The sequence below is a fragment of the Micropterus dolomieu genome, linkage group LG17 (assembly GCF_021292245.1).
Source record: "Micropterus dolomieu isolate WLL.071019.BEF.003 ecotype Adirondacks linkage group LG17, ASM2129224v1, whole genome shotgun sequence".
Classification (NCBI taxonomy): Eukaryota; Metazoa; Chordata; class Actinopteri; order Centrarchiformes; family Centrarchidae; genus Micropterus; species Micropterus dolomieu.
This window is the reverse complement of record NC_060166.1, coordinates 2,250,761-2,263,823: the sequence shown is the minus strand read 5'-3', so window position 1 is coordinate 2,263,823 and position 13,063 is coordinate 2,250,761. Positions and strand designations below refer to the sequence as shown.

The 13,063-nt window shown below is 43.2% G+C and overlaps 1 protein-coding gene across 1 annotated transcript in view; it reads left to right on the top strand.

The window, feature by feature from the left end:
- The window catches only part of mtfmt (mitochondrial methionyl-tRNA formyltransferase), an 18,259-nt gene that overhangs the window by 3,552 nt on the left and 1,644 nt on the right, over positions 1–13,063 (top strand). Inside the window, exons 3-10 of the mRNA XM_046074036.1 lie at positions 1,777–1,974; positions 2,960–3,082; positions 3,163–3,265; positions 3,344–3,419; positions 7,789–7,892; positions 8,259–8,321; positions 8,725–8,828; positions 9,286–9,383. Coding sequence (XP_045929992.1) covers positions 1,777–1,974; positions 2,960–3,082; positions 3,163–3,265; positions 3,344–3,419; positions 7,789–7,892; positions 8,259–8,321; positions 8,725–8,828; positions 9,286–9,383 — 869 coding nt within the window. The remainder of the gene's footprint in view (positions 1–1,776; positions 1,975–2,959; positions 3,083–3,162; positions 3,266–3,343; positions 3,420–7,788; positions 7,893–8,258; positions 8,322–8,724; positions 8,829–9,285; positions 9,384–13,063) is intronic.

Genomic DNA, 13,063 nt, shown 5'->3' with positions numbered 1-13,063 from the left:
TATTTGTTATTAATACAAATACAAAATGTACCTTTTCTTTGTAATTTTGTGAACTTAATTTAAATCTAATAATAACAATAATGATAATAGTTTTAATAATAATACGATTTATTATTTGTTATTAATACAAATACAAAATGTACCTTTTCTTTGTAATTTTGTGAACTTAATTTAAATCTAATAATAACAATAATGATAATAGTTTTAATAATAATACGATTTATTATTTGTTATTAATACAAATACAAAATGTACCTTTTCTTTGTAATTTTGTGAACTTAATTTAAATCTAATAATAACAATAATGATAATAGTTTTAATAATAATACGATTTATTATTTGTTATTAATACAAATACAAAATGTACCTTTTCTTTGTAATTTTGTGAACTTAATTTAAATCTAATAATAACAATAATGATAATAGTTTTAATAATAATACGATTTATTATTTGTTATTAATACAAATACAAAATGTACCTTTTCTTTGTAATTTTGTGAACTTAATTTAAATCTAATAATAACAATAATGATAATAGTTTTAATAATAATACGATTTATTATTTGTTATTAATACAAATACAAAATGTACCTTTTCTTTGTAATTTTGTGAACTTAATTTAAATCTAATAATAACAATAATGATAATAGTTTTAATAATAATACGATTTATTATTTGTTATTAATACAAATACAAAATGTACCTTTTCTTTGTAATTTTGTGAACTTAATTTAAATCTAATAATAACAATAATGATAATAGTTTTAATAATAATACGATTTATTATTTGTTATTAATACAAATACAAAATGTACCTTTTCTTTGTAATTTTGTGAACTTAATTTAAATCTAATAATAACAATAATGATAATAGTTTTAATAATAATATGATTTATTATTTGTTATTAATACAAATACAAAATGTACCTTTTCTTTGTAATTTTGTGAACTTAATTTAAATCAGATTTGACCTTTCACCAGTGTAAACGGTTAGTTCAGTGTTGTCATGGCTTCTCCTTCCTAGTGTCCTCTACTGTCACTGGTACATATATCATAATGTTTTACTGTTCCAACTATGAGAGATTGCACTCTAAAAATCCCTCAAACAGTGAAAATTAAACAGACTGTTAACATTTCTGTGAACTTTAACCTTTGACCAAAACAATTCCTTAATAGGTGACACCATTGTTGTCAAGCTTCTATTTGAGGTCTGTCTTCATATTTTATGATTCACCCTTAAAAAACAAAAGAAAAATCATCAATTGAATAAATTGATTCATCGAACCACAGGGAGAATGAGTAGGATTTGTCAGAGAGCAGAGGACAGAGATGTCTCCATAGAGTCCCGACCTCATACTTATCAAAAATTGTTATCAATGTTTTAAATGTGGACAATTCAAAGGAACATTTTTACACTGTCTGCATTTTCTACACCTTTGACTGTTGACTGTTAGTTACTTATTGGTTTATTTACTATTGTATGGTGTGTATGCATACATACACGTATATGTGTGGGTTAAAAATGTATTTTAAAAAGTGTTTAAAAAATCATTATCAAAATTGTTATATTGAGATCAAAGTTTACAATGACTAAACACAGCACAAATATATCAAAAGCAGCAACAGAACAAGCTTAAAATGTTACAACATTCTAAAATATTCTACAAGTATGTAAAAAAGTAGTGTGAATATATTTTATAGACAGCTTTAACATGGTCGTCATCTTGGAATAAGGGAATTGTGTGCATGCAACTAAACTCCATGTTCTGTTTGTAGGAGCTCCCGGGATGGGGTAGTGGAGTCCCTTGAAGTTGTTACTCTGTCTGGGGAAGTCCCAGTCAAGAGGTTTGCTCAGCAGAACCACCTTCCAGTCCACAGCTGGCCGCCTGACAATGTGGATGGACAGTTTGATGTTGGGGTGGTGGTGTCTTTTGGCTGTTTACTCCCTGAGAGACTGATCAACAAGTTTCCACAGTGAGCATTTTTTGTGTATCAGTGATGTTTTAAAACCTGTGGACTGTTGCTCTGCTCTGCTCTGGTCTGGCCAGGAACAAATCATGTTAAATGTGATGACAGCGTCCTCAGTACCCCCCTGAATCTTAAGCCAGTGGCTGACTAATAGAAATCTCATATCTGCCACTGGAGGTCACTTATCCAAGCTATAAATTAAAAACTGCAGTTAGGTTAGGAATACATTGTACTCAACAAAGTAATGGCAGAGATCTCAGTGTGTCGCCACAATACTCAGAAAAGGTTAGACAGGTCAGGAAACACAAGTAAGTCAGACAGTGAGGCAGTGAGTCTGTTGGAAACATCCATCAGTTTACATTCTGCTTTAACGTTGTCCTACTTTACATGTGGGTTTGAGCATACACCTGTTTCCTTTACAACTTGTCCGACTGTCTCACAGTGCTGTGATTTACAAGAAGCGGTGTCTAAATACTTTTGGCCATTTTGTGTATTTATAAAACAACTTATTAACCTCAGTTACCACATAAAGCTACATGTTTACATGTTGTGCATCTTTGTCTCCTCAGAGTTTTTTGCCTGACATGTGGTGGGACAACGGATCACAAAACTCACGGTCCAGATCGATCCATGGTTTTGAGCCATGGAAACACGATCATTTTTCAGATCAGGGTTAGGGTTAAAATCATTTTAAAATGGCTCTAATGGAGCCGCCTCTCTCTGTCTGTAGTCCCTTTCGATGTCCCGCCCAGTAAAACTGTTTCCTGGATCATGGTTCAACTAGGATCCGTTGCTCCACTACTGAAATGTGATAGGATTGTTACAAAAAGTCATCTCAAAACAATGTTCAGTGTATACGCTGTCCTCACAGCAACAGGGTGGTGTTGGCCTGAATCCCTGGCCACTACATAAACTTGGACACAGAGGCATGACAGTCTAAACTGTATATAAACTATGTATGTGTGTCTGTGCACACACTCTTTCCTTGCAGCGGGATTTTAAATGTTCACCCCAGCCTGCTGCCAAGGTGGCGAGGTCCAGCACCCGTCTTCCACACCATCATTCATGGTGACACTGTGACGGGAGTCACCATCATGCAGATCCGCCCTCACAGGTGCACAGACAGAAAGCTTCTCAGTGTTCGTCCTATTTTGTCCTCACTACAAACATAAACAGAATGTCCTCACATCCCAGGTTTGACGTGGGCCCCATTCTCAACCAGGAGTTCCATCAGGTCCATGAGAACTGCACTGCTGAAGAGCTTGGAGCTGCCCTAGCCACAAAGGGAGCACATCTGGTGAGTTGTTAGAACATGCCTGGTAGAAGATTGTTACCATATCCTCATACTAACGGTATGGTCACGTTTTGATTGCAGCTGATTGATACATTGATGACACTGTCTGACAGAAGGGCACATAAAAGGGAGCAAGGACAGACGGGTGCGACATTTGGTATGTAGCTCCTGACTACATAGACACAGTCATCCAAAGAAGGTTAAAGTCAAGGACAACCGGACTTGGTTGAAGATACCAGAAGACGTTTCGTCCCTCATCCAAGAGACTTCAGTTCTGACTGGCTTTTAGGGAAACTCAGCTATTTAACCTCAGTGGGGTCGTTTGCCAAGATGATCGATACCACTGCTTCGTTGTGCTCCTGGCTGTGGTAACGCCAGTCGTCATGGTCGTTACAGCCACCCATGGCCAAGTCTGAACGACCATCATTGGCATCTTCACTTGAGGCCAATAGTTTGTGCTTGTTGAGTTTCCTGGGAAGTGATGAAAGGACAGCATTGTAAGTGGGGGATAAGTGGTAGACCCCCTCCTCTGTTCAGAGACGGCTTCTCAACCCGGGTGTAAGTGGCTTCCTTGACACCTCTTTCAAACCATCCATCTTCTCTGTCTAAAATGTGCACCTGGTGGTCCTCAAACGAGTGTCCTCTGTCCTTCAGATGTAAGTAGACTGCAGAGTCTTCACCCCAATATACAGGTCTGTGCATTCCTCACTGCATTGGACCGCATACACTAGATTACTTTTCTTGTGCTTGGGTGTGAAGAAGAAGAAGATATATTTTATTAATCCCACAGTTACAGTTAATTGTGCGGTCTTTAGGGTGGACCAGTATCTGTCTTAAGCTGCGTTTCAATTAAAGGAACTATACCCCGGAACTAGGAACCTTGGGAGGAACTCACTGTTTTTCCACCGGAGAGACCTGGGTCTAAATTTAGTTCTAGGGTCTTTATTTTTGCCTCCAAAAAGTCCCTGCTCAGGGGGTAGTACTTACCGAAAGTACCGGTACTTTAGGGGGGTGGGGCTTGCTTTGCAGTGAATTTCTGAATGGGCGAGTAGAGGCTACTGGCTTTAACTGGAGAATGCCGGGTGATTTTCTATGACTGCTCATCTCTTTTCCACCGTTGTTTGCAGACCAATAAAATGCAGACCAATACTTACTTTTTTGCAGGGATGTGATTTTTCTGGATATTCCGGACAAGGATGTTTATTTGCGTTCAACTACCAATTTCACACAGGTCTGCGCAGTGTGTAGCCTACCACAGTCGCTCTCGCACATCAGTGGTATGTAAGGTGTTTTACTCCCCAAAAAGTCCTTGCTTTGGGGGGTAGTACTTTCCAAAAGTACTGGTACTTCGGGGTGGGGGGGGCTTGCATTGCCATGAATTCGTGTGTGTGTGTGTGTGTGTGTGTGTGTGTGAGCCAACAGAGCAGCAGAGGCTGCAGCCTGATGATAAACAGTCCAGGGCCCGTTTGAAACCGTGTTTTGTGCCATCAATAAAAACATTAGTTTTGTCATCCATTGCGTTTCAAGTTAAACCAGATTTGACGCTCGAGACGTAACGTTACATTATAGGACCCGCTAGTCTCGATAGCAGTTATCCATAAGCTCGGACCTTATTGATTTTCAGGATTTGAGAAATTTTTGAACCGGGTCCTTTTTAGAGCAGGGGAACGATCCCTATCCCTAATTTTGACCCATGTGTGGTCCAAATACTTGTACCAGTGGCTTGGTGCTGTTCTTCTGAAGGAGTTCAGGGCTTTGTTCTCCACTTCTTCCACGTAAATGTTGGCTTCAATAGGGATACAGATGAGCCCATTGCACAGTAAAATCCTCAGTTGTACTGGAAGTAGGTGGTGTTTAGGCGGAGGCAGATCTGCTCAGGGCTGCGGCTAGTTCTACTGTCCACTGGGTTTTCTTTTAGCAGTCATGTACTTATGGTTTCTACTGCCTCCATAGTGGGGATGCATGTGAACAAGGAAGTCGCATCATAGGACACCATGGTTTACTCTGGGTCCAATTTCTGACCTCGGACTTTGTTCATAAAGTCTTTGGAGTTTTGGATGTGGTTCAGCGTGTTGCCAACGAAGGGGGCTAGGACAGTAGATATGTATTTAGCAATGTTGTAAGTGACTGAGTTAATGTTGCTGGATGGTTTGAAAGAGGTGTCAAGTAAGCCATTTGAGAAGCAGTCGCTTAACAGGGGAGGGACTCTGCGACATCACTCATCCCCCACTTACAATGCTGTCCTTTCACCACTTCCCAGGAAACTAAAATTTTACCTCTTGGCCACAGGCAAAGTTAACAACATTGGTCATTCAGACTTGGCCGCGTGTGGCTCTAATGACCTGTTGTTACAACAGCCAGGAGCACAAACGAACCTGTGGAATCGATCATCTTGGCAAACGACCCCACAGAGGTTAAATAGCTGAGTTTCCCTACCAGACAGTCAGAACTGAAGAGGTCTCTTAGATGAGGGACAAAACGTCTTCTAGTATCTTCAACCAAGTCCAGTTGTCCTTGAATTTAAGCTTCTTTGGATAACTATGACCTGGATGACTGAGAACCTTCACAGACATAGAAACAGTCATGCATAGGGATGCACCGAATGTTCGGTCACTGAAACTAATCGGCCGATATAGCAAATACTGCACTTTTGGTGTTTGGCCTAATGAGTCAAAAGGCCTAAGAAATTTTACCCGACAATTACTTTGACAGCACGGAAGCATTTCAAAGTGTCTGAGAAAGTCGCCAAAGTTGCTGTTTGCAGACACTGCTCTGTTGAATTGTCTCCTAGCAATTCAATTCAATTTTATTTATATAGCGCCAAATCACAACAGTTATCTCGGAGTGCTTTTCATAAAAGAGCAGGTCTAGACCATACTCTGTGATGATATTTACAGAAACCCAACAGTTCCCACCAAGAGCAGCACTAGGCGACAGAGGCAAGTAAAAACTTCCTTTAAGAGGCAGAAACCTTGAGCAGGACCATGGGCGGCCATCTGCCTCCACCAGTTGGGGGTGAGGGAGAGAGAGAGAGAGATGGAAGGAGACTGAGAGGGGAGGAAGGCAGCCTATACAATATACACAGAGGTACAGACAGTAAAGGTGATGTTGCTATAGACTGAATGAATAATGATACAGATATTTATAGTAGTGTTAATGATAATAATCGTAATGTTAATGATCATAATAACAATAATAACAATAGGACTAGTAACAATAATTGTAGCAGAGGGTGTCGAGCAGGAACACAGGGGCAGCAGGTGATTTGCAACCACAGATCCAGACTCCACAGCTCCAGAGCCAGAAACACCTGCAGGAAGTGATAGGAGGAGAGAGGAGAGGGAGGAGAAAGCACAAGACTACGGGAAAGGGAAAAAGTGGAAATAGTAACATGCATTAATGGGATGAGGTTTGTTAGATCCCGAGTCACCCCTGTTCAGGAGGTACTGGACCAGCTCTCCGTCTTAAAGGGTCCGATCCTCTAGGCCTATGGGTATTACCCTAGTAGGTATGACTGAGGACTGTTTAAGCTGGTGTCGAAGAGATTCGCCTGGCTTCTAACTGTCTTCTTCTGAACGCCTACCCTGCTTACTCCGAGATAGCACCTGACTGAATAGCCCTAGAGCCAGATACCACCCCAGCCACGCCCGTTAACGACAGCTCTCTTCTCATTGATCAGTGCACTTGGTATGGTTGCCAGGTTGGTATTTAGTGGCCAGGAAAATAGGCCCCAAGGATAAGTTAATTTCAGTGGCTAGAGCAACCTATAAGAACCTCAAAGATGTTAAACACACTTTACCTAATTGATTACTACCTTAGTGAGGAAATAACTTCAATTATGTGGTGATCGAGTTGTTCAACCTCGGGTACGTAGGCCTGTCTTCCGTCCCTCGTTTCCACTGGTCCCCAGGTAGTGTCTCGGGCAATGTTTTCTGAGGTTCGTCGCACACTGAGTACCTTCACTTCTTTTTTGTCCCCTTTACGGCGTCCCACTCTCAGCTCTTGATGTTCTGTCTGTTCCGCTACTGAGGGTACACTTTCCCCATCTTCTTGCTGGTCACTCTCTTCTCCTTTCCTCCTCTGTAGCCCTGGGTTTCACCCAGTTTCCCTCTCGCGCCTCAGGGGATTTCTTTGGCTGAGGCCTGGGTTTTAGCAGGCTCAGCTCTTGCATCTCTTGGGCTAAGCTACTCACTTCCATGTCCTCTTCTGCCTGTTCTGGTTGGGGCTCTTCATCTTCCCACTCCTCCGGTTGCGACGGCTTCATTAGACTCCTGTGCCTGGGGCTGGCCTAAGTCTGGTTTTCGTTGAGGGTAGAACGTGTACCCTGGGCTTTTGCTGGTGTCTTCTTCTTGCTCTGGGGGGACCAGGTAGAAGGTCCAGCTTCCGTCTCTTGCCACTTCATTTGGCGCATCACCCTCCCTTCTCGTTCATCCGTCGTGGGTGAGGATAGTGTTGCCCATGGTGCCGGTTCATACCTTTCTTCTAACCTGGTCCGGCTCCGGGCTCGATTCCCTCCTTCTTTGCAGGGCTGCACGCTCGCCAACGCTTTCTGTTGTGGCTCCTGGTGTTGTTCCTTGGTGGTAATTACCACGAGTTCTCGTATTGTGCCCCACATCCCCGGCATTCGCAGGTATAACTTGGCAAGTCCCATTGCAGTTGTCTCAGCCTCTTCCCATGCCATGGTGTTTGACCTCAGGCCGTTGGTGCACAACACCACTCTTGTGAATTCCAACTCTCTTGCTCGGTCAAGACCCTGTTCTAGGGTTCTCAGCATCTTCCCTTGGTACTCTTTGAACTCCGCAGTTCCCCGGTATTCGTCGATGGGTAGATGTATGACGGCATAGTAAGTGAGTTTCCCCCCACTCGTTACTACGACCCGTCTACTCTTCTCTGTCTCGCTCATCCTACGGGTCCTTCTGTCTTCAACCTCCCCCCGGTATTCTCCTCCGGCTAGATGGATTAGCTCCTTGCGGAACTTCCCATGGTGTATCTTCAGGTTCTGGTTTGTGAAGACTATGAGCCCGTGGCCATCGATGTCCCAGGGGCTCCCAATCCACTGGTACACGATTAACCCCCCTTGGCTGGCAATCTTACGTGCGTCTGGAGGAATCGGGTTTATGGAGGGTAGGTGTTCACCCGGGTTGTTCTCTGTCCTGTGGTGGGCCTTCTTTGACTTACGCTTCAATCCGGTTTCTGTCTTTGGTACAGACGTGGAAGGCTCTGTTCGCCCAAAGTTGGTTCCGTCCAGGAGAAGTTTCCCCTGCCTGTCCAGGAGTTCCTTCTGTTTTTACGTCTTGGCTATAAGGTTCCGGAATTTATCAATCACTGGCGTCAGATTACTGGGCAGAGTTGACGGGAGATTGAGGATTCCTTCCCCCGGGGGAGTGCTTGGTTCGAGCGAGTCTCTCTTTCCAGTCTCGTCTTCACTGCTCTCAGCCTCCTGTTCCTTCTCTGAATCCAAGCCGGTGCTGGCTGACCCTTGGCTGTCGTTGGAGAGGTCGTCGCCGTTATCCGGGTTCTCCTCAACCACACTCTGGGCATCCCCATCCTGTTGTAAGGCCCGGAGGTAGGCTCCTTTTCTATGTAGTTTTTCTAGTAGCTCCCAACACGTGCGCTGTCATCTTTATGATGGGATCATACTTCTTGGAAGGGCTCACCAGGGCTGTGATTCGCCCCCTGTCCCATCCGTCGAGAACCTGGAGCCACCAGTCGATGCAGGTCCGGATCTCTTCTTTGGTCTTCATTTTGTTGGGGCACCTCATAACCATTATCACCTGCCTGTCGATACAGGCATCGGCGTAATAGTACCCTGGGCTCTTCATCATCTCATTCACTTCTTCCTCCATTTGCCCCGGTGTCGCCCTTGTGCAGTATCTCTGGAGGTGCTCTTTAGTAGCAGGGTTCCATGTTTGAAGCCCGTCTCCGAACAGTATAATTCTGTGTGGTATTCTCAGCTCCACTTTTGGGGCCTGGTTCTCTGGTGCCTCACTCTCGAGGCTTTCTGTTTCTTCCATCTCATTCAGCTGTTTTGGGTCATCTGCTGATGCCGCTGCCGCCGCCATCTCTGTCGTCTTTGTCGTCTCGAGTCGTCTGTTCCTCAAAGCCTCCCTTAACGCTTCGGGTCAGGGATGAATTGCAGACTGGTTGGCTATTCAGCGCTGCTCTGGGATGCAGCTTGACTGCTCCTCTCGGTCGCTCTCTCCCCCGCTTCTCCCTCTGGATCTCTGCGGGTGGGTGATGCTGCTTCCTCTAGCAGGTCACCAGGCAGCTCCGCTTCTCTGCAGGTCTGCCCCTTCGAGTGTTCAGTCGGATTTCTTCTCCCGCTGGACTCCTCGCTCTGGCGCTTGGCAGATGTCTCTCGCCGCACGCCTCTCTCTCTCTCGGGTGTTCCACACGAACGACGGTTGGTCTTTCCGTCGGGGTTCTGCTTCAGGCTCAACGAATCCTTTCGTCACGTTGGGCGCCACGTGTTAGATCCCGAGTCACCCCTGTTCAGGAGGTACTGGACCAGCTCTCCGTCTTAAAGGGTCCGATCCTCTAGGCCTATGGGTATTACCCTAGTAGGTATGACTGAGGACTGTTTAAGCTGGTGTCGAAGAGATTCGCCTGGCTTCTAACTGTCTTCTTCCGAACGCCTACCCTGCTTACTCTGAGATAGCACCTGACTGAATAGCCCTAGAGCCAGATACCACCCCAGCCACGCCCGTTAACGACAGCTCTCTTCTCATTGATCAGTGCACTTGGTATGGTTGCCAGGTTGGTATTTAGTGGCCAGGAAAATAGGCCCCAAGGATAAGTTAATTTCAGTGGCTAGAGCAACCTATAAGAACCTGAAAGATGTTAAACACACTTTACCTAATTGATTACTACCTTAGTGAGGAAATAACTTCAATGTCGACAATCATTCTTTAAATGCAGTGATTATATATTTTGTTGCATAAAGTTAGCAAGGGCAAGCATACAGCTAAAATTTATTAAAATGAGTAAAAATAATAAAACTGTTTAAAATTCAAAACCTGATACGAATAGCTGGGCTTGAGTGTTTTTGGTTTTCTTCTTTTTTGGAGAGAAAGGGAGGGGAAGGAGTTGTCCTGGCCAAGGAGTTCTTTCCCTCTTCTGCTGAGCTGATGACTGTGGTGGAAACCTGAGGCTTTGTCCAAAGCCCTCAAATTGTCTTCAAAAGTCTTCCGAGTCCGATGATTCTTCAGTTGTCTTGGCTGTTATGGTTATCCTCCGTGGCATGATCTCTTGAAACTTTGCTGAAGAAATCTCTGAAGCGTTCCCTAGTTGCTGTTCAAATCCCCATCTCTTGTCTTGGGCTCTTGGTCCGGTGCGGTGATGGTCTTGCTCCGAGTCCGATGCCTCTTGAGATCCGCCGAGGAATAACCCCGATCTCTTTCTGGCTTCTCTTTATATATCCTACTCCATGGCTGATTTCTTTGTCATATCAGCCACCACCCTTATCCTGTCTACGTCACTACTGGCACATAGATTGTTCATTTGTTTCAGAGATGTCCTTGTTCCCTCCACTCATTTCCCCTGCTGACCCTTCTCTCTCAATGACTCACAGTCAGGAGGCTGTCACACTCAGTCCAGTATTTCGCAACAAGCTTCAACATGTCCTAACATATTCCTTCTATCACATCTATCATTACATGCACATTTCCAATCAATACTATCAAATCATGACATTTCATACCATAGTTATTCATTTCTCATTTCTTTAGTAATTCCTTTATAATACTTCTAATACATCATTCTACTGATTGCTATACTTATCACACTTAACACATCACATTCATTTGGAAAGTACCTGATTCTCCTCTTGGTTATTTTGTTTCTTATAGTCTTTTGTGTTATTCAATCGGAAAGTACCTCGCAGTCCCATGGCCTTTAATGGGCCTTTTAGAGTGTTGTTAGTGCGCAGGGATCTCAGTCTACTTGACAGGTTGCATACAGAGGGAGAGAAAGAAGAGGAGAGAGGAGCTCAGTGCATTATGGGAAATCCCCCAGCAGTCTAGGCCTATAGCAGCATAACTAAGGGATGGTTCAGGACTCACCTGAGCCAGCCCTAACTATAAGCTATATCAAAGAGGAAAGTCTTAAGCCTACTCTTAAATGTGGAGATGGTGTCTGCCTCCTGAACCCAAACTGGAACCTGGTTCCACAGGAGAGACCCTGCATTCTGGGAGCGCAGTGCTCTGGTGGGGTAGGAATTTACTATGAGCTCTTTAAGATAAGATGGTGCCTGACCATTAAGAGCTTTGTAGGTAAGAAGAATGATCTTAAATTATATTCTGGATTTTACAGGAAGCCAATGCAGAGAAGCTAAGACAGGAGAAATATGATCTCTTTTCCTGGTTCCTGTCAGAAGACGTGCTGTAGCATTCTGGATAAGCTGGAGAGTCTTAATGGCAGCCTGATAATAAAGAATTGCAGTAATCCAGCCTAGAAGTAACAAATGCATGGACTAGTTTTTCTGCATAAATTTTAGCATTTTTGCAATATTACGTAGGTGAAAAAAGGCGGTCCTTGAAATTTGCTTAATGTGAGAGTTAAACGACATGTCCTGATCAAAGACAACTCCAAGATTCCTCACAGTAGTGCTGGAGGCCAGGGCAATGCCATCCAGGGAAACTGTATCTTTAGATAATGCGTCACGGAGGTGCCTGGGCCCCAGAATAATAACTTCAGTTTAACATTAGAAAATTACAGGTCATCCAGGTTTTAACATCCTGAAGGCAAATTTGAAGTTTAGCTAACTGATGAGTTTCATCTTGCTTGATCAATAGATATAATTGAGTATCATCTGCATAACAACGAAAGTCTATGGAGTGTTTCCTGATAATTTTGCCTAAAGGAAGCATATATAAAGTGAAGAGGATTGGTCCGAGCACAGATCCATGACTAACTTTGGCGTGTATGGAGGACTCATCGTTAACATGTACAAACCGAAATCGATGTGATAAATAGGACTTAAACCAGCTTAGAACGGTTCCTTTAATGCCAATAAAATTTTCCAGTCTCTGTAATAGGATCTGATGGTCAATGGTATCAAAAGCAGCACTAAGATCTAATAAAACCAGTACAGAGACAAGTCCTTTGTCTGATGCAATTAGGGGATCATTAGTAAGTTTTAGTTTTACACCAGTGCTGCTATGATGAGCTCTAAATCCTGACTGAAAATCCTCAAATAAACTATTGCTCTGTAGAAATTCACACAGCTGTTTAGCAACTGCTTTCTCCAGAACCTTAGAGAGAAATGGAAGGTTAGATATAGGTCTATAGTTGGCTAAAACATCTGGATCAAGGTTGGGCTTTTTCAGAAGAGGTTTAATTACAGCTACTTTAAAGTACTGTGGTACATAGCCTGTTGATAAAGATAGATTGATCATATCTAGTATAGAAGTGCTGACTAAGGGTTAAACTTCTTTAAGCAGCCTAGTCGGGATGGGGTGTAAGAGGCAGGTTGATGGTTTAGATGAAGAAATTATTGAAGTTAGTTGGTAAAGATTGGGGGAAGCAAAGCAGTCTAAAGATATATCTGGTTTTACAGCTGTTTCTAAGGTTCCTGAGTTTAGAGATAAGTCGGTGCCAGTTGAGGGCAGGTCTTGGTGAATTTTGTTTCTAATAATATCTAATAGTCTAATAGAATTTTAAAGAAGCTCATGAAGTCGTAACAACTGAGAGTTTAGGGAATACATGGGTCAATAGAGCTGTGACTCTCTGTCAGCCTGGCTACAGTGCTGAAAAGAAACCTGGGGTTGTTCCTATTTTCCTCTATTAATGACGAGTAGTACG